The following is a 20,564-nucleotide window of genomic DNA, read 5'->3' on the forward strand; positions in this document are numbered from 1 at the left end:
CATTTTGTTATCTGTCTGTTGGTGTATTCATTTGGCAATACATTCCCTATCTTATCAGCAATAAAGCAAAATAATAGAAACTTTCAGAATTGTCAGGCTCCTAAAACCGTGGCTGAAGTTACTAGTGTGAGTACATAGCATGTCTTCGACTCAGACACTAAATATTTAGCAGACCCTTGTCACAATAAGATGCTGAAGGCACACCTGCTCATGTGCAGTTTCAAGCAAGAGCCTCCTAGCCGTTGCACTGTGAGTTTTTTACTGCAGCCTGCTTCGTTAATGCCCTGTGCAGGAGATGGTGAAGTTTCTGAAAGTCTATAAAATATCTTATCTGCTGCCATTCAAACAGAAGTAGCACAGATTTCACTCTCTCTCTCTCTGCCGGGATAAGTACTTAAAGGCTTGTTACTCAAAATCTTTTCTGTTTTCTCCCAGCTACATTATTTGGTCTAATAAATGATATTATCTCTGCCTACAAACCTTGTACAGCTATATGTCCTCCATCAACTTTGTATGAAGTATGTATTTGAAGGCAGGAATGGCTTCCTGGGATTTTCCGATGACACCAAGCCTCTGCACACATCTGCTTTGTACAAAAGCTAAATAGTTATATTTTGGATTGCTTATAGGATTATATATTTATATTTGGGGTTGCTTCTGGGTTGCTTCTCAGCAGCTGCACTAAGACTAGCGTGTGATCCAACAAGGAGATGAAGGGCAAGGTATGAACACAGGTATGAAGATTAATATAAAGCCTTTCTAAGTAGCAGGCAAAAAAGAATTAATGGTCATCACTGAGAAGGTTTTAGGGGATAGGTCTGAAAACCAGTCAGCCCTAACCCACAGCCTATAAACAGGTGCCTGTCTGTGGAGTGATGGGGACAGCTTGGTTTTGCTTGTCATGTCTGATGGGGCGCAACATTGTGCACCAGAGAAGTGGAAATTTGAGAAAACGTGATGTGTTAACTTTCTTCACAGACCATTATTTACACCACAAACCTGAACTGGTTCTGTCAGAGATAAGTAAGCAAAGCTGCTGTCAGATGGAGCCGATGGAGCCTGCAGTCCTGCTCTGCTCTTGAGGACGGACATGGGATCCATGTCGTTGCTCCTGGAAGATGAGTAGGGAGCAGTCCCATTCCTAGTCAGCCACCACGCTGGAAACTGTTGTAGCCAAAACATGGACTTGAAGCCTGTGCTCAGTCCTGCTTCTAAAAACCACCTTCTCTCTTTTGAAATCCCTTGTAATTCAGTATCTCAGCCTCGTCTGGCGGGTTTCTTTTCAGCGGCCAGGAAGCACCACAGGCCCCGAGCTTTCTCTTGCCCTCACTTCAGTTCAATCAGGGTGAAAATAAGCCATTGAAAGCGTTTTGAGGCAGTGTGTGCTTGCTTTGGGATGCGCGGTCAGCCGATGGGGTGGTTCATTGCAGCCATGCCCTAGGGTGGCAGGGGAGGGCGACAGCTGGTCTGTCCCAAGTCACCTTGTGTGTGACTTTGCCCTATAAGGGCAAGAGCAACCTCTGATGGGCCTCTTGCCCGGTCCCCGGCTTCGCAGATGGGGACCTGCTGCAGGGCAGCCCGCCGTCCCATCCCACGGCTTCTTTTTCTCTTTCTTAGTTCTTGCCTTTTGAGATGGGGGCCTCTTGCCCGGCCTTTTAATCAAGCGCTTTACGTGAAAGACAGCAGTGCGCAGGTAGTCACACAGATTTTTGAAAGGAGCTGTTTAAATTGTTGATACTTACTTGGAGGCGCTTAGTTTCAATTACAGCATATATATCGAAACAGAGCAGGAGTAATTTAACGCGACAGATAAACCCACGTTATTGGAGTGGCTGCAGAAAGGCTGCAGTACTCGGAGCTTGCCCACTAGGTGTTGCTGAAGCCTTGTGTTTCTTATTGATTGAAGTCTAAAAGAGCAGCCTTTTAGTTTGATTTATTGTATACGTTTTAACCGAATGAAAGGTAGTCAGAGTGAATAGTGATGGATGCTTATGGACTAGGGCCTTTACCTAATGCAAGAATTACATCTCGGCAATTCCACAATGCCATCACAAAAATTAGGTTAATATGCACAGGGACTCTTTACTCTGGTTCCTCTAGTCCAGACTTTCTAGTCCAGAAGTCTTTTTGACATGGTTCACATTACACGTAAAAATCGCAAGCAGTGAAGTCCTCTATTAGAGGACCTGGGTTTGGTTGTGTGTTTTTCCCCCAGCTCTATTATCAAGGGCTGTGTTTAGAAGAGGAGGTTGGCTCCACAGAAACTAGTGAAGCAGAGCACTTCCGAATTCCAAAGCTGAACTCTCAGTTAGTGTTTTGGCCTAAGGAGGAAAGGAAGAATACTTTGCTTCCTTGCCTCTCCTTCAGATCTCTCTAGCTCTTTCTGTACTTAACAGCTTTACCCTGAATGGTATCCTCATAACTTTGATTGAAGATAAGGCAAACCAAGAAAAGACCTGGTGCGTAAGCCAAGTTCAGGAGGTCCATTCTCCATTTTTGGTTTTTTTTTTTTATGGTTATCTTTCAAAAGGCAGTGATCTTGATTTATCAACTGTGAAGATTAACAGGAGTTAAGATTATTATTCACCTGTGATTTTCCCAGATAAACTTCATCACCGAAATCTAGATCAGTGATACTCTGGGTCTAGTTCTGACCTAGGTAACTGCTTGGCCAGGGGTGTCCAAGTCAAAAACCAAGGCCTGACTGATGGCTTACCTAGTATAGCCATACCCTTGGGATCCCTTTTGGAGTGCAGGCTGTACTTTATGCCAAAACTGCATTGCATATGCTAAGTCTAACACAGTTATTTCAGTTTCCCCTGAGTCACCTCCCCTGTGTCAGTGGACCTAAAAGTGCTCTGAACATATTATTCATTTTAGGAGGACTATACATTGCTTGGCCAGGGTGCACTACAGTGGTGTAAATCAGTCTCAGGTCTTGTAAGTCCTTCTTGAGAGTCTGGAGTGGTGTTGCTGGAGCCCCTGCTTGACCAAGTTAACGTGTTGCACGAGCACAGCACTGCAGGTGCAGACATGAGCCATCCTCTGTACCTCCAACACCTCATGTCACGATGATAATTTCAGATTGGATTGTCAGTATTCACAAACACTATGATGACCAAGAGCCTATCCAAGGTCCTTATTAACTTAATTCAAATATAACATCACATATCTGAGTATATTCTTAAAGTGGCATTTGGGTCAGGAATGGATTAGAGTATTTTTGATCTGTATTTTCCTCTGACATTAGCTTATTGTTTTTTATTACTGTTAAAATTATTCTAATAATGATTTAGTGGGATCTTCTGGTTACTTTTTTCCTCAGCGTAAGGTCAAAGAACTTGAAAATGTCTTCTTTCTTAGTTCTGGGGTTTTTTTGTATCACCCTGGTAGCAGGTGGCCTTTAACTACTGAAAAGAAAAGGAAGGTAGATGGAAAGCTGTGTTAGATGTTTTCTGCTAAATCTGATTGACTAACACTTTCCTAATTTTTTTTCCTCCCCCACAAAAATGAACAGCTCCAAACTGCTTTTGGTCAGTGGCTTTTGCCAGCCTCTTTCATTGTGAGGAAATTGCATGTTACTTTTTAAGGAAGCTTAAGTATATGCATGTCTCACGTTCATGTATGTCACATCTTAGGGGTATAGACACTTTTGTCTTTCTGGTTGTTCTGCTAAAACAGTGAAGAAATAGATGTATATAGTATTTAATACCCCAACCAATTCAGGTTGCCAGTAAAGCATCTGTTGTTATCAGGGGGGTTTCGTACTTTCCTTTAGAAAGGCAAGTTGCCAGCTGATACCTGCTTGTGCCAGCAGTTACCGGTTCATGATTCCTCAGCATTTGTTGCCTGAGATGGATGATCATGCTGAAATGCTGCATTTCTCTCTTATTCCACTTTTTGATGAGGGTTACCTGGAAGATTTATGACCTGTGGGTATCCTTGACACCTGACAGTCTTGGAAGGAACAGGATGACAAAACAGGACTTTGAAATTGATAAAGCCTCACAAGGACCCAGCTAGTCAAATGCTAGTTGGTGACATAAAAGGAAGGAGAAGACCGGGCAAGCCAGCCTTAAAGGACCTGTATCTTCTCCTTGTTTGCTGTTGGCTGGCACATAGGAGGTTTCTGGGGGACTTACTGCCCAGTGTGCCCTCCAATAGCTTTTCCTTTTTGTGACTGGCAAATAAGTGAGACAGAATAGGACTAAAGACAGATTTTATTTATTCCATTTTCTGGTTGGTGAAACAGTCCACAATCTTACAAATAGCGACTATCCTTCCTGCCTGCTCTGCTAGCTGATCTCCTAGTGAGACAAGATGACGGCACAGAAGCTAAGACTAAAGAGCCCAGAGGTACCACCAGAGAGCAGGAGCCTGCTGTGCCCGGAGGGTACAAGCATGCAACAGAAAGGTGGCTCTGAGGGACTTACCCACTGGCTGTCTTACAAGACAGGGAAGGCAGGTGGGAGACCAAAGGATGAGAAAAAAAGAAAAACTGAGAAAAGGTAATATTTATTAGTCATTAGAATAACAATATGACAGCCCTGGGATTTTATTTACACTGTCCTGTGTGGGTTGTCATAGTCACAACCCCTGACATGGCTCAAGGACCTCACAGATGTCTTATGAATTTAATGAAAATCAAAATTTCAATTTTCCATGGTCATGTGAAGTACAGTTCCTTTGTATAGGGAAGATTACTTTATATTGGCTAACATTTAAGCCCTCCAGTCCTATAATTTACCTAACTTAGCCCTCCTTTGTGCAAAGCAGTGTGATTTTTAGACCATCTTTATTCAAGCTGACTAGACAGGTCCTATGAATTTCACAACCAATGCAAACCCTTGGTGGAAAGTGAAAGCACATAAAGACACTGAACATTTTTGTGAGGTGGATCTCCTCTTCACTCCAAGCATGCAACTCTGGTCCTCATGTATAAAGCAAGCACTCTACAGTTAAAGTAGGAAAGAATCTGAGCACATCTTGTTCCCATCTGCATGACCTTGGGCAAGTCATTATTTATTGTGTATTAACATGTAGCACTTTATGTCTCAGTTTACCCTTTCAAGTAATGAGTACAATGTGCTTTTTGCAGTTCATTGATGCTTGAGGTTGAACTTGCTTAATAGATTATGTTAGATCCTTGCATGCAAGCTACGACACAACTGGAAATCACTGCCACAGAAGTTTGTTCCTACATCTTTAATTCTAAAAGTTAAATATTTTAACCACAGATAACCGTGATTTGTAGTAAAATACATTTGGGGCTCAGAAAACAGAACTGATAGCAAAAAAAAAATTAATAAGGTGATCAGTAACTAGTGATGTGTCTTGCAATGCTATAGTAACACAGTCATAGGATCACAGAATCGTTAAGGTTGGAAAGGACCTCTGAGATCATCAAGTCCAACCTGTTAACCTAACTGCCTGATCTGCCTCTAAACCATCAATATTACAGATTGGATGATGATGATTTCAGAGTATCCGAGTGAACTAGAATTGCGCTCTCTGATTCCAAGGGAGGTGCTAAATAGTTGAGTTTTCCCTGGTTCAGCAATTCCCCATACTCCAACTGGTTTGGGAGTCTCCAAACTACATAACCTCTCTGAGGTTATTGAGAAGCACTATGATCTAACCCATCTTCTCTTTTAGAGTTCTATTAGAAGAAAAAAACTTTTAAAATTCATTGTAGTAGTAGAGTTTTGGAGACAACTTTGAAGATACCTAAGACTAAATGTTATGCATGTATCTGTCCATATACTCCTATTCAAGTCCAGGATCTAAATTAGAGACCAATTTGCCTTTCACAATAAATATGACTTGCATAGGGTTTTTATGTACACAAGATTTACTATATTCTAACAAATTGGTGGCATTGGTGTTACATCTCGTATTTGTCTTTCAGCTCAGTAAAATATGAAAGTCACTCTCACCAGATCTTTTCTGTATTCATCCTTTCATGTCTTGGGTTTTACTTTCTTCCTTACTCGTTTGGTCTCCCAAACGTGTTATGTTTAATAAGGTGGTTCTACCTAGACAGCTAGAAAACCCTTATAAAAAATCCAATTAACACCGTTTCACAGTTTTGATCTGTTAATGCCAACATACCTTTTGCATTCTTTTGTGTTTTCCATGTAATGATTCTCTTTCCACGCATGTCTTAAAATAGGTCATTGGTGTTTACATCAGCAGCAGTTTTAGACATCACACAGCAGTGCTGCCAGCTCTGCAGATCACTGCATGGTTCCTTCTGAACTAACAGTTCATCAGCCACCCTGTCATTATCCTAAAAAATAAGATTCTCATTAGGGCTTATTTCACCATCAGTGCCCCTGTTATTTTCCCCCTTCTTTCTACATGTCTTTATCTTTCACCACAAATGTCCCCCTCATTTCCAAACGTTGTTTAAGTGTTATCTCAATCTGTGTCATTCCCATTGTCTCAGTCCCTATTCTTCCCTCCCGTAGTCTTAGGCAGGTTAGTCATAACCTCAGTGTTGCTCAGCCCCCCGCCCCCTCAGCTCTACTTATGACTGTCAGCAGAATTTGGACCTTGTCCTTTCCAGAGAAAGATGCTTGGCTCCAATTACGAGATGCTTTACCGCCCATGTACAGCTCGTACAGCTGAGAGAGCTAGCCTTCAATTTCCAATTTGCTTTATTCTCTGTGCTGCTCACCAGCAGGTGCTGCTTGGGAAATCAATGGCAGTTCCACACATGGAGCAGCTGCAGGACTGAGCCTTTAATAAGTCTTTTCCATTTCTAATTTTTACAAGCCAGCTCTAGCAGCAATCTAAAAAAAAAATATGTTGCATATTGATAATGAAACTGATGCAAGTGAACGTTACTAGCAAATGGAAGGGGCTAGAAAAGGGAGGGAAAGACAAAAAGCTACCTCACGCAAAGCAAGTCAGTTTACGTTATGTTACTGGAACAGATAATTTCTTCTCTACAACTCACCCTTGACCAGTGTACTGTTGGCATTTGAAAGACTTCCAAATTACACCTGATACATGATTTACAGCATGATTACATCTGAATTGGGCCCAGAGATTTCCCCTGGCAGGTTCACAAAATGTTCGGGGTTGACAGTTGATTTGGCCCAACTCTGTTTCCACAGTCTGCTTGCTAGAAGGCCATTTCCAGCTAGAGGGGCATAATTTTAAAATTAAATTAGATTGAAACTAGACAGTTTCAGGATTCAGTACGTTTTTGAAGTTTCGTGTTAGCTTATAACAGTGTAAATCAGCAGTAACTTCACTGCAGTACCAGAATAACTGGAAACAGCTAATACTCCTCTTTTCCTTCCCAATAAATTACATATATATATTGGAGAAGAGTTGTTTCCAAACTGCAGAGATGCATTCAGGTGTGACTGCATGCCTCACCTGAGGGATTCCTTTGCCTTATGTGTGATTTTTCAAGTGAAGCTATTCTCCACTTTGCCAAATTCTTCAAATAGCACATAGCATAATGTATGTATGGAGAGTCTATCTCCTGGGCAAGCTGAAGTGGTGGAAATTGCCTGGAGAAAATTGAAACTCTGATAATTGATTTTGCTTGCTCTTAAGGTTTCAAAAGATTTGAATCTTTACAAGAATAAATCAAAAACTGTTCAGTAGCAAACCATGGGGAATTCCTCCAGATTCTTAGAGTGGTTTCCTTGCTAAATTTCAGAAATTATATTCTTACTGATGTAGATTAAGAATTAAATTATTTACTTAAAATAGTTAAGTCTGTTGCCTATTGGGATTTTGTGTGACAGCTAATTTGTCTGTGTTATTAACTGCCATTAGTAGCCAGGATCTTTGAGCTGTAGAAGAAAAGACCTGGCAAACCTTAGGTATATGACAAACCCTTCAGGCCATAAAATCTTATTAGAAGGCAAATCATAACCTCCCAACCCTTTTGAGATTGATTTGGAACTAGGAAATCTGTAGAAAATTGATGCAGTGTGGCACACCTGCTTTGTGTATGCAAATAGATGCAAATATGTTATTCCCCCTCCCCCCCTTCTTTTTTTCATTGACACAGGACTATGCAAGAACAAAATGATTCCCAAGAGGTCACCATGCAAAATGTCTGATTGGTCCAGGTGTTCACAACATTTCTATATAAGTAAATTAAACCCAATGGAGATCGGTCTTGACAGACTTTGCATTGAGACCTCATAGGACTCACCCAACACTGGTTCAGTTGTAGCTGCCCACAGCAGGGAAACACTGCCAGACTCAGCAAGCTTCTGCTTCTAGACCACTGCTCACACATCACTGTGCCTCTGTGTCTCAAGACCTTTTTGGGGGCTATTTCTAAATTCTAATTATGCATTGTACATTGTAGGCATTTCTAAATCCTTCATACATGCTATACTTTCATTATATATTTTACATACCTACTTGTTACTATTTATTACCATGTTATAAGTATATTATATAGTTATGTAATGGCACAAGTATATTATGGTACATATTTAAACAGAATGGATCCATTTTATTTCCAATATAATTAACTGAAGTAGTGGTATTGCAAGAATTGGTTCTGCCCAAGTACAATATAATCTGAAAGACTTGTATCTTTCCAAAAATAAACGAAAAACTGTTCAGCAGGAAAGCTGGGAAGAACTCCTCCAGGTTCTTAGTGGGGTTTCCTTGCTAGAATCCAAAAATGATGCTCTCATCGATACAGATTTGGCATTGAAGTGGCAGGCCATGGCAGTCCACTGCAGTCTGCATCCCCGTGTATGACATGACCAGGAGCGGTTGTCTCCAGATTTTCTTTGGCAAGCGGGATCTTGTGGAGCAGAGCAGCTACAATTTGCAGATGGCTCTTTTCTGGCCAGTGTAGAAGGCAGGAGACCCTCCCCAGCCTCTTCACCTTCTGTCAAGAGACGGGCCTGCAGGCCAAATCAGTCTGTATGGCTTCCAGGGGATATCAAGGCTTCTGCAGAAATTAATCTTTCATTTAGGTGAAGGAAGAAATAAAGGCTTGCCATCTCTCGTGGTGAAAAAGAAACCCTCAAAACTTTTTAAAGTGGTTTTAATCAACACAGTATTGCCTTCAGACAGAGTTTGCATTTTTAAAGCCCTTGAGCATTTGAAAGGGAGACTCTAAACTTGAACCATTAATCTTTCACCTAAACCTTCCCGTGGCACACAAAAAGAATACATAAAGCCCCCAAAAGTAACTGTTTCAATGCCAGTGACAATAGCACTGGAGGGAGGGGGAAGAGCATCAGCAGGTGAGAGCTGAATGTTGCAGCTGAGGAAAATGGCCTGGGGAAAGAAAGGAAAAGTTACATCAGAAAAGATAGGAAGAAAACCCAAAAGCTTCAGTAGCATTGACTTAATTATGAGCTTGTCCTTCCATTTGGTAAGGCTGAATGCATTGAATATCATATACAGCAAATGATAAATATAGGTAGAAATTTGCTTATTAGATTTGTTTTCCCCTGGGAAGCCTGTTTTTTCAGTAGGCTTATGCTGCTGCTGATTACGTTTAGTCCAGAAACAGGCTGCAGGACAGGCAATTTCTGTGTAACGTTACCAATGACATCGGTGGAAACGCCACTGTGCACCAAAGAGAGCGTAGGGTTATGGATACGCAATCGAGCTCACAACTGAACACAACTGAAAAAGAAATTCAGCCTTGTTACAGCAAATTCTCAAGGAGTAGTCTATCTTTAATGTGGGGAAGGTACATTTCTCCTCTTTCTTGTGGATTAGAGAAAGCTTTTCTTTCTCTTCCCCTAAACAGGGACACGAAATGCCCAAAGCATTGCCAAAGCAGAAACCTCAGAAGCGGCACAGGTTTCACAGAGAAGGTTTTCAGCCAGCTCTCTCCTCAGCTGACCAGATGCAACCATCCCAGTGTGCAGTCAGAACGCCAGTTGGTCGGTCATCCTCAGCATGTAAATCGACTGCGTGACAGTTTCAACACACTCCTTTAAATTTCTCAGTCTGAGTTTCCCTTTCCATTCTTAAGGTGGTTGTTTCAATTCGCAGGCCAAAATCCAGCAGATCCCTTTTAATCTTCCGGAGCTGCACACACATACTTCCCACATACTCAGGAACACTGATTTTATCTGCCCCTTTCTGTTCCCTGACTGTACCAGGGACTGTTTACTTGCGTATTTAGGAACAATGCAGAACATTTAGCTTTGGATTTCTTGTAGATAATTTTTATAATGATGACCCCAACTGATTTCTTGTTATCAGTATGCTCTGATGTCTCAAGGACATGACCAGCTTCCCACCGCCCGGTGAATCCTCACATGTCATTTGAGCTGCGATAAGGGTCTGTGTGCATGCTGTCAGGCTGTTGCAAAAACGAGCTAAGATGTAATAGCTTTGACCCCAGTGAAAGAGGATGAAGCTGAATGTGTCTTGCCTTGTGTTTGCCAAGGAGTGAGGATATGCCAGAGTAACTTTCTGCAACTCAGCTGTTGGTAGCTCTGTTGCGCATTTTGATCTCAGAAACCCCGGAGCTGATTTTATTTCAAAAGAAAAATGAACAGGGGACTGGAACAGGAGAATTCTCCTGTCAAAACAGGAGGAGCCCAAGGAGCCCCCACAAGCACTCTTCTCTGAACTGGTGTTCTGCTCGTTCACGCTGCCCTGTCACAAACAACCCCAGAGCTTTATCTTCTCTCAAAACACATCCAGCTGGTTTCCAACCTCCTCCAAAAGATTTGCAGCAGAAGCCCCCAACCTTGCAAGCTCCCTTTCATTATCCTTAAATCTGTGACTTCCTTAGGAGTGCTACCGAGCTACCACTGGTGTCTGAAGAAGACTTGAACTGATTTTTCCTGAAGCCACAATGCCCACACATCCCCAGATAATATGAGCTGCCTTTTCAAAGTAGATAAATAAGATTAATGAGAAACCACCCCAAGTATGTTCTTTCTGCCCCACAGACACTATCTCCACAAATATAGCAGGACCTTTAGTCCTCTCCAGTGAAAGTCTGGGATGCTGTTAACATATGGACTATTTCTGAGCCAGTACTTCTTGATACTGAGCTGCCTGGTACTGTTTTCTCTTATATCCCTCATAAATCAGGTGCAAAACATTTCTGGATCCTCTAGTGCCATGCAATAACAGTTCGGTTTGAAGGCTCACTCCACATCATTGTAGTACACATGTGTTTTTCCTCCTATTGTTGTTCTGAGCCTTATTATTTTTCACTGGAGCCAAAGTCCCATTTCTCTTCTCATAGCACTGGCTGCCACTTCCAGTACCAGCTTATTGCGTCTCAGTTGTTTGCATATTTGTGCATTAAACTGACCTACATCTCTCTCTAGGGAGTGGGCAGCAGATGGTCCTTAGGCCATCTGGCATCTCAAGATGCCGCCTGAGTGGTTTGTGCGTTGCAGCAGTGGGAGATGGTGGTCGCTGGATAAACAGCGTGCAGCTGAGCTCCCTGGGGAGTGCTCTGCTTGTTTGTATAAACAACTTTGGGCCGATGTGAGCCGGCACGGTAACATGCAGAAAGTAGGTCAGGCAGGTTACCTTGGCAGCAACGAGAACATTTGTTTGAGAGCTGCTGGGATCAGGGGAACAGCTACATCAGCCATCTCCGTTAGCATTGCTGCCCCCATGGGAGAAGCTGGTCAATTCACTGGAGGGGCACCCTGGTGGCTGGGGCTGGAGCACTTGTCCCATGAGGAGAATTTGGGGGAAGTGGGATGTTCAGCCTGGAGAAGAGACAGCTTTGGGGGCCCCTAACTGCAGCCCCGCAGTACCTACAGGGAGATTATCAAGACGACAGAGACAAGGTCTTCATAAGGGTGTAAGGTGGGAGGACAAGAGGCAATGGGCACAAGCTGAAAGAAGGGAATTTCAGGCTAGGTATAAGGAGGGACTTTTTCACCACAAGGACAGTCAGGCAGGAGAAGAGGCTTCCCACAGAGGTTGTGCGGTCTCCATCCTTGGAGGTTTTTAGGACTAATATAAAGTCCTGAGAGACCTGGTCTGAGATCACAGCTGAACTTGCTTTGAACAAGAGGTTGAACTAAAGATCTCCTGTGTTCCCTTCCAGCCAGTGAGTCTATGATTAAGAATCAGTCTGGATTTTAACAAATCCTGCCCAAATCCCAGGTTGCAAAGGGCAGTCACAGCTGGGAGTTCACATCATTATGGAGAGCCTTCCCAGTCTTTCTGGTACAGACAGAAAAATTAGACCAAGTTTGACCAATCCGTAGTCGATACAGACAAATTTCCCATAGCACAATGTGTCAAGTCATTGAAAGATTAAGATTTAATTTTGAAGAGTAGCAGCTGTGTATGAATCCTTCCTTTATTTTCTCTTCCTGAGGGCCCAAGTCTCTAATCTCTTGTGCTATCTCTGTCGGAGCAGGGAATAGCCAACGTAGCTGGCTTACGCTGCCAGCTAGCAGGCAGCCTCCCTGCTCGCCTATCAGAGCCGATCCCCTGCAAAGCGCACATTCAGTCTCTCCAGTGTTTGCTCCTGCTGTGTCATTCTGTCCTTCCCCCCTCACTTGGTCTTCCCGTCCCTCTTCCTTCAGTGGCAGGATTACAGTACCAGTGTCCTGTTGCTGGCGTGCCCTTGTCTGAGCTTTCTGCCTGACTTTTTTTCTCTGCTCAGCTCTTCTCTTTGCTCCGGTAAGTCTGACGAACAGCTTCCTTGCTGTCACTGCTTGGTGCCATGGCACAAGGACTTTAATCTAAGTACTTCCCTTTGGGACTGTCAGCCCATGTTTTCTAGGAATAGCCTTAAAAGCCTGGGCACTGTGTGATGTGTAAGGAAAACAGGCATGTATCTAAGGCTGTTGGTGAAAGTAAGAAAAGCTTCTCTAAAGAGTGATCAAAAAAATTTAAGCTGACTTTGGTAGAGCTTGCCTCTCAGTGAGACTAGGGTCCATGGCTGGTTTGCTACAAGAATAAGTGATCAAGACTCAGGTGCCGCATGAGAGGTGAGGCAGGGGACTTCAGAAAGTCTCTGAGTCTTTTTTCCATGCCTGACGAAAACCTGCCATGAAGTCTCCGAATTTTTGTTCAGTTTTGTACAAGAAAATTGTGTGTAAATCATAAAACTGTTCAAATGTAGCATGTAGTTGATAAAGGTGATTTCATCACCGCTTTCTGAAGTAATACATAGGACAGCGTCTAGGCTATAACAAGGCACTTGTATTTTTCTGGAGAGTAATTGGAACTACAGTAGTGTGGGCCATTCCAGAGTTTAATATATGCTGCTTTGAGGTGTTACTATAGTTCAATCTGGTGTTATGTCGAGGTAAAAATTCAGATTTCATCAGCATATGCTGGCTGATGTAAGTATATGGAACACTTTGTTTTAGAGAATTGTGTGTGTGTATGTGAATTTTGAGCATAAAGTGCTAAATACCATTACCCATTTTAGAAGTCCTTAAAATAACTCCTGGCTGCAGAGCAGGTGCCATGTGTCCTTCTGCTGGATACATGGGGAGGCAAGAGCTAAATATAGACCAGTTTGTAAACCCTTTAGAAGTTCAAGCTGCAAGAAGGGAAGGAGGAAGCAATTCCCGTGAGCAGGAACGGGAAGCTCTCTGTTTAAAAAAAATAAAACTCTGCAATGGTATGCAAGACAGTCTGCCAGAGAAGCAAAGAAGAGGAGGTTTTTGGTGTGTGCTTTGTTCATGCCGGGACGGTGCCTCAGCAGCAGGGTCCGCTCCAGGAGCGCGAGAGGCGGGCTGATGCAGCGCCCGGCACAGGGACGGTTTTCCCAACAGCAGAAAGATGGCTATTGCAGCTCTGCTAAATCAGGCACTGGCTCTTGCCGACTGACCTTTTACTTTGGAGGTACTGGCTGATTTCAAAGCACAGCGAAGGCAAATCATGCCGTAAATTGGAAATGTTAAGGGACGTGGTCAGAGACAAACAAACTCAGCACGTTACCAGACTGACCTTAGCAGCACACCTTTTTCTCTTGCCTCTGAGCACAGTTGTGGCTATGCTATGTGCTCAGCCCCATTGTGTGCCTTTGGGGCCAACTGCAGACTGGTGCTGCCCCAAGCACCAGTCTCATTGTGGGACCACAAGCATGGCCATGGGTCCTCCTACAGAAAGGCATCAGCCTGGGACCAGTGTCGGTCACCTTCTATCTGAGACTGGAGGTCACGTGTGCCCTGAGGAGCTCCATTGCTCTTCTGGGTTATCCCAAGTTTTAATGGAGGAAGGAGGAGAATGGAGAAAAGCCTCTCCCACAGTGGGGAGGCAGTAGCACCCTCTGGCTCTTGGGGGTGTTTCCCACTGGAGGAGAGGAGGACCAGAGTGACTATCTGTAGGCAGCAACCACAAGTGTCTGGGATCAAGCTTCCATCCAAAACACCAGGGCCTCGAAAGATACTGATGTCAGGGCTGTGGAACAGGTCCAGGATTTGGGAGCACAGGAGGAAAAGAGTAAACAACACGCAATGCTCAGACTCAGTCAGATAACCGGTCAGTCCTCCCCCTCGCCATAAAACAGGATAAGGCCGTGTTGGAAATTCAGGTGGCTGGAGGCAACAGAAATGGTATTAGGAGTCGCAAAACTCAAGAGGTGGATAGTCTAAAATTGAGCAAGTCTAAAGTGCCTTGAGAAACGAAGGAATTTCTCTTCTGGGCTCAATCACCTAATTTTTAGGTATTACTGTGTCTAATATAGTGTATAACGTAAACACTTTGGGTCTTGCTGAGATTGGCACCGAAAGTCTTTATGACCTGATAAGGAAGAATTCCTGATGTACATCAAGGTTAAACAGGCTGGAGCACGAGGAGGACCAGGGCCAACTGCAGTAAAATCTCCCAGCATCAAAGGCTGTAAGTGGGCTGCTCTCAGCAGATGAGAGCTGCCCTGTCTCCCTAAATATGAACTCCGTGACACTGGGGAAGCCGTTACACAAAACAAGGTGCAGAAGTCTTAACAAGCATTGTGTTTGTGCTGAAAGTAGTTATCAGACCTCTGGTTTAGCCTGAAGGAGAATGGAATAAAGCATTAAAATATTTACTTGACTGCGTAAATACGATCCCCAGTATGGTCCATCAGGTGGGCACCTGTGGGTTAAAGGTTCATTGCTGAGTATTTCTGTGGTTCCTGCCTGCTCAGGCTGGTGGCCTGAACCTTAGCAGATGTGAATTGCCATGGTTTCAGGGACTGGTTATTACTAATCCCTTTCTAGCCAGGAATGTATGTTAGGTAAGATTTCCTGTGAGACCAGCTTTTAAACATTTTGTGTCCGTGATTCTAAACATCCAGTTTCTCTTTCATTCACCCGTGCGTTTTCCTTATTACTGAGAACCACTGTGCATAAATCTATTGCCGCTGTTGATTTAAAGCCTACTGTGTTGGCAGGCATGGTTAGTAATTCACGTAGGAGGAAACCTTTAGCTGGACTGTGCTGCTCCATGAGCGATGCAGTTGGGAGTTGGGAGGCAGCCAAGGGAGAGAGTCGGGGTGCAGTGAGGACCACGGCGACTTGTGCCTTCTTACAAAGAGAGGGAGTTAGGCAAAAGGGAAATTCATATTTGGAAATGGAGCATTTAGCGATTCTGTTCTCCTTCTGTAATGAACGTAGTACAAAAATAGCTAGTTTAAATCGGGGATGTACTTTGTGAGACTTCTGCTCTGTCTAGACAAGAGCTGATGATCCTAGGTTTTCTAGCTGATTGATCGCCAATTGCCAATTAGCTCAAATTAATGAATACAATTGTAAACACTAGTCTGAACATGTCAGAAATAAACACATATTTTGTGGAGCTTCTAGCTTAGCATTTACAATAACCTTACTGACCTTGAATTAATTGGCAGTCAATTAACTCTGGTTAAAACAAGTTCACAAACTGTAGACTAACAAACATTCGTGCTATCTGGAATTATTTACCAAAATTGCACATGTAGGGTCTAATCTTTCAACATAAATTAAACTCAATATGAAATCAAATCAGACAGATATAATGTTACAATCACTTTGCGGTGATATAATGACCATGCCATAAGCAGGAAGGAAAGAGTGGGATGTGTCTGTCTGTCTGACAGGGTCCATGGGACCAGGTCCAGCCACCTTCCCAAGCCATTCCTGCTGGCAAGTTGTACCTGTGGGAGGACTTCAGGGGCATGGATTTACAGCTAACAGTTTTCAAGCACATCCTGAGCCTTACTCAAAGCTTTCAATTATAGGCCCACAATTAATTACTTGAGAGATGATAAACCATAATATTTGACTATATCTTATCTGTAAGCCCAGTCAAATAGCTAGACAATCAACTCTTGAAAAACTTTGCCTTACCGATGGCCATCATTGCACTTCCAAACATCACTTTGACTGGGGAGAGTTTAATAACAAACACTGAGTGATGTATTACAGTAAATTACATCTCTCTTATCATATACTGCCTTTGGCCAAGTTAGTTTATGATTTCAAAAGCTGTAGAAATCTAGACACCGTAGAAGATATATGTTACGGCCAACTGAACAGGGAACAAAATGCTTCCCAGTTAGCTCCGTGTTTTCAAAGCAAGTTGTCTTTTAAAAAATAAGAAAGCAACCACTTCAGATGCTGTAACAGCCCTGAGAAAGCAATCTTTTTCCTCTCTTCATTCCCCACTGGCACCATTGTAAATTATATCATTAAAGGGAGGAACAAAAAATCAGCCTGAAAAAGAGAGAGAAAGGACCTATGGCTATAAAGTGTACAGTCTGTAGTCAAGCAGAAGCAGTGGCTAGTTGCAGGGCGAGACCCAGCTGTGCACCCCACAGCTCGTGAGGGCAATGCAGCAGTGAGAGCAGCTCTGCCGGCACTCTGAGTAGGAAGGAGCCTTCTCTGCACTGGGTTTTCCAGCCGCGCACAGTCAGAGATGCTGTTTCTGCTGGCCCACAGCTTGCAGGAGCTGGGGAGCAGGTGCCCAGGACGCTCTCGCTGACACCCTCATCGCCAGGTCCTGGGTAAGCCGGAGCAGCCTCCGGAGGAACACAGGCACATACCGGGGGCTCGGGATTTGCCTGACTGAGTGCAGCCGCTCAAAGACATGGGAAAACAAAAGCTTCCCTTTGTAAATTGGGAAGAAATTATGTGAAATTTGCCTCAGAAAACACCACAGACAATCAACCCATGTTAAGCCCAGTCGGTTTTACTTCACTGCGATTTATTCTGTATTTGTACTTTATCAAACAATCTGTCAGCAGCACACAGCAAGTACGAGAGAAGAGTGGTTTACAGCTGTTTATCTTATTCTTTGCTGTTATTGTGACAGTACCAAACCAGGCCACTTGTAGATCAAGCACCACGCTGGGCTCTCCAAGAGCACAGTGCAATTTTCAGTTTGCTGGTTTCATTTAAAATATTCCTTTTTCGTGATGATTGACTTAAGATGTGCCGACGGGGGAGAAATAGGAAATGAAACTGATGCAGCTCTGAAGTGAAGCTGCCCATATCAGTAGCCAGCGTTGCAGGTAAACAGATCAAGAAAAGTAAACAGGTGACAAATAGTATGTTCAGGAAGGGAAGTGATATAAATGACTCAGGCGTCATTTTGTGTGTTATCACTGGCAACACAAATAAGAGGTTTTGATTTTTAAGTATGAGGTTTGTGCAGGCTTTTCCTCTTGGAAAATGTATAATTTGCTTTTCTCTCTGCAGGCAAATCACCTTGGTTGTTTATTTAAGTGTGACATATTTATCAAGCCAGAACCAACAGATGAGCTGCTGTCCCAAATTCCACAAAAAATCACTCACGTGCTGGCTGAGCTTTGGGAACAGTTAGATGACTCGTTCCGCACGCTTTTAAATTATCCCTCCGTTTGTTTGCTGCCAGGTACTGCACCAAGCATGGAGAATGACCAGTCTCCCACCTTGCCCCGGCAGGACATCCAGGGGCAGAGCGGGGACAAACCTGTCACCGGCTCGCAGCCCCCCGCTCCAGCCCCCGCGGAGCAGCCCAGCGCCCAGCCCGAAGCAGCCATGTGCGACATCTCGGAGGAGCTGAGCCGGCAGCTGGAGGACATTATTAAAACCTACGGGTCTGCCGCGAGCCTGATGGAGAAGGAAAGTGCCTCTGCGGGAACTGACAGGGCTGAAAAGGGAGAGCCAGGCAGTGTGGAGGATGCGGAGTATGAAGATGGAAATGAGGAGAGTGAGAAAGAGAAGCTGGCTCCTGGGGATGCTTCCAGAGCAAAGGAGCCCAGCAGCAGCAAGGAGCAAAAGCTGGAGAAGAAAATCCTGAAAGGACTAGGCAAGTACTTATGTACTTACGCAGCCCTTCTGCGAACAGAAGTAGAACTTCCCTGGTCCTTTCCCATGTTAAGCTTCTGCCATGGATGATAGGGCCCTCTAGTTACCGCTGAAAATTACGGTGACTGTTATAACTTTCTCTAACTGATGATTATTTTCAGCAGTCACCCGACAGATACATGGAGGCTGTATCAGATATTAGTCCTTTTAAAAAGACAAAAGCTTAAGATTATATCACACAATTCTGATATACCATCGGGCCACCCAAAGCTGTGAGACTGATGACACACTGTGGAAAGTTGCTTCTTAGACAAAGGAAAACCTGGCCTCTCATTTGTGCCTCAATAAATTTTTTTCTCCCCCTGCTGCCTCGGGTATGACTTCTCAGTGGTCATAACAGTGCTAATGGTGCTACTATGTGGCGTGGGAATCTGCAGAACAAATTCACTGTCATGCCCAGGCTAATTTTCAGCTAGCAGACCACCGGACTCACCACGGACTATATGAAAGAAGCCAATAGGCTTATTCTCTCTGAGCACAGGGCTTCGAGAGCACCTTGGCCACAGCAGGGCTCTCTTAGCTGAGCTAGAAAGAAGTCTCAGCGTGTTTTTGTAAAGTATGTCCTTTCTGCTGGGCAGCCGCTAGAGAGCAATGTAGTCACATCCCAACCTAGCAAACGTAATTTTTTTTCCCTTCCTACATTTAACTCCCGACAATTTTCAGGCCTCTCCTTTGCATGAGAACCCAAACCCAACCGCAGACTAAGCCTATAGAAAAATCACTGCCGGACGTTCTTACAGACGAGGGACTAAGCATAGGACAGAGCAGGGATTTTTTTTCCCCAGATTCCTTGAATGTCCAGGAGAAAGAAAGTTCCTCAGTTTCTATTGCCTTGGCTTTGGTGCAGTTATTGTTACCTCTCCAAGATCAGTGAAAACAGTACCAAAGCACAGTTCTCCAGCTGCACTTGCAACAGTTTTCACTCCAGGATTTTATTTTAGCTCTCTTCAACTTATTTATACTGGTGCTGTAGAGAGAACTTAGTGTGAAATAGTGGATTTTCCCCACAGGCAGTACTCCTGGACTGCACTAGACTTGAAGTAGAGAAAGTCCAGCCTAAAGCAGAAAGCAAATTTGCTCTCACAACCTTGGGAAAGAGGAGCATTTGGAAAAGCACAGCCAAGCCCCTGGCACCACAGCCATCCTTATCTCCAGGGATGCCAGGGACATTTTGTATTTGATGAACGAGCGGTGTTCAAGCTCCAGCTCATACTCAGGGCTGAAATGAATGCCAAGAGGTATCAGAAGAGAAGCGATACGTAAATGTCTATGCAGTGATTTGGCTATGCATACCCAGGTAGTTATTAGACTGTCTCTGGTATCCACACTCTCTTCACCAAGTCAGGGAACTGATTTACACCACTATCATGTAGCCCAGACCTGGCTGGCAGTACCTGCTGCTCTGTCGTATTGTTTCCATCCACACCATAGTCTCCATACCTAACTTAATCTTCCTTATGTCTTGTACGGGTTGAGCAGCACAGGAACTGAGTACACCAGCTTTGATCAGTTTTTGCCTGCAAAGAGATCTGGTTTATGTGCCTTTGGGGTCCAGGCCCTTTCCATCCTATTTCAGTCAAATGTGCCATGTATGTGACCCAGTCATGTTACAAAAACATTAAATGAAAATCAGATTATTCAGGACAAAGGCATTTCACAGCCAGTGCTTTTGCTAGAAGACAGCACATTACTGAAGGCTGAAATGGAAGAAAATTCAAGCATGTTTGCTCTTGTGGGGAGAAAATCCAACAGGAATTCATACCAAAATTATTCCTCTCCTTCCAAAATTTCTCATTTCTCCCTGAGTTTTTATGGATTCATGCATCAAACAACCAATTTCGTAACAGTACATCAGCTACTAACTACCTCTACCATCAAATCTCTGCTTCTTTTTTTAAGGGAAGGAAGCCACCCTACTGATGCAAAGCTTGAACAAACTGAATACTGCAGAGGAGAAGCTGGACCTGTTATTTAAGAAGTATGCTGAGCTGGTTAGTACAGCATTGGTTCTCTTCTGTGCAAACTGTCTATATGGGAAGGTATAAAAACCATATGCCGTGCAGCATGGTCAAACCTCACGTAGTAGTAGCATCTGTCCTGTTAAGTGAATCCCAAAATAATTCTCAGGGTTAAATAATCAATTATGTGTGAGAAGGAGGAAGAAAGTAAGAAGTGAGGAAAACAAGCTGGACTTTGGGTTAAAAAGTTGATGAGGCAGAATATTTGTACTTGAAGGCAAATCTACCAAACCAACCCACACTGGAGACTAGTGTCTAGGCTCCTGCCTTCGCCTTCTGCAAG

General features: G+C 43.7%; 1 protein-coding gene across 3 annotated transcripts in view; it reads left to right on the forward strand.

Moving 5' to 3' along the window:
- Positions 1-12,464: 12,464 nt before the first annotated feature.
- TXLNB (taxilin beta) overlaps positions 12,465-20,564 on the forward strand; it is a 45,978-nt gene continuing 37,878 nt past the window's right edge. For 2 of the 3 annotated variants that reach the window (XM_087775693.1, XM_087775694.1), the window contains exons 1-3: positions 12,465-12,621; positions 17,788-18,204; positions 20,163-20,254. In XM_087775693.1, coding sequence (XP_087631819.1) covers positions 17,802-18,204; positions 20,163-20,254 — 495 coding nt within the window. In that variant the 5' untranslated portion in view covers positions 12,465-12,621; positions 17,788-17,801. The remainder of the gene's footprint in view (positions 12,622-17,787; positions 18,205-20,162; positions 20,255-20,564) is intronic. The other variant, XM_087775695.1, reaches the window with a different exon arrangement.

Source organism: Nipponia nippon, unplaced genomic scaffold (assembly GCF_047370975.1).
Source record: "Nipponia nippon isolate SJK-2023a ecotype South Korea unplaced genomic scaffold, ASM4737097v1 scaffold_4, whole genome shotgun sequence".
NCBI lineage: Eukaryota > Metazoa > Chordata > Aves > Pelecaniformes > Threskiornithidae > Nipponia > Nipponia nippon.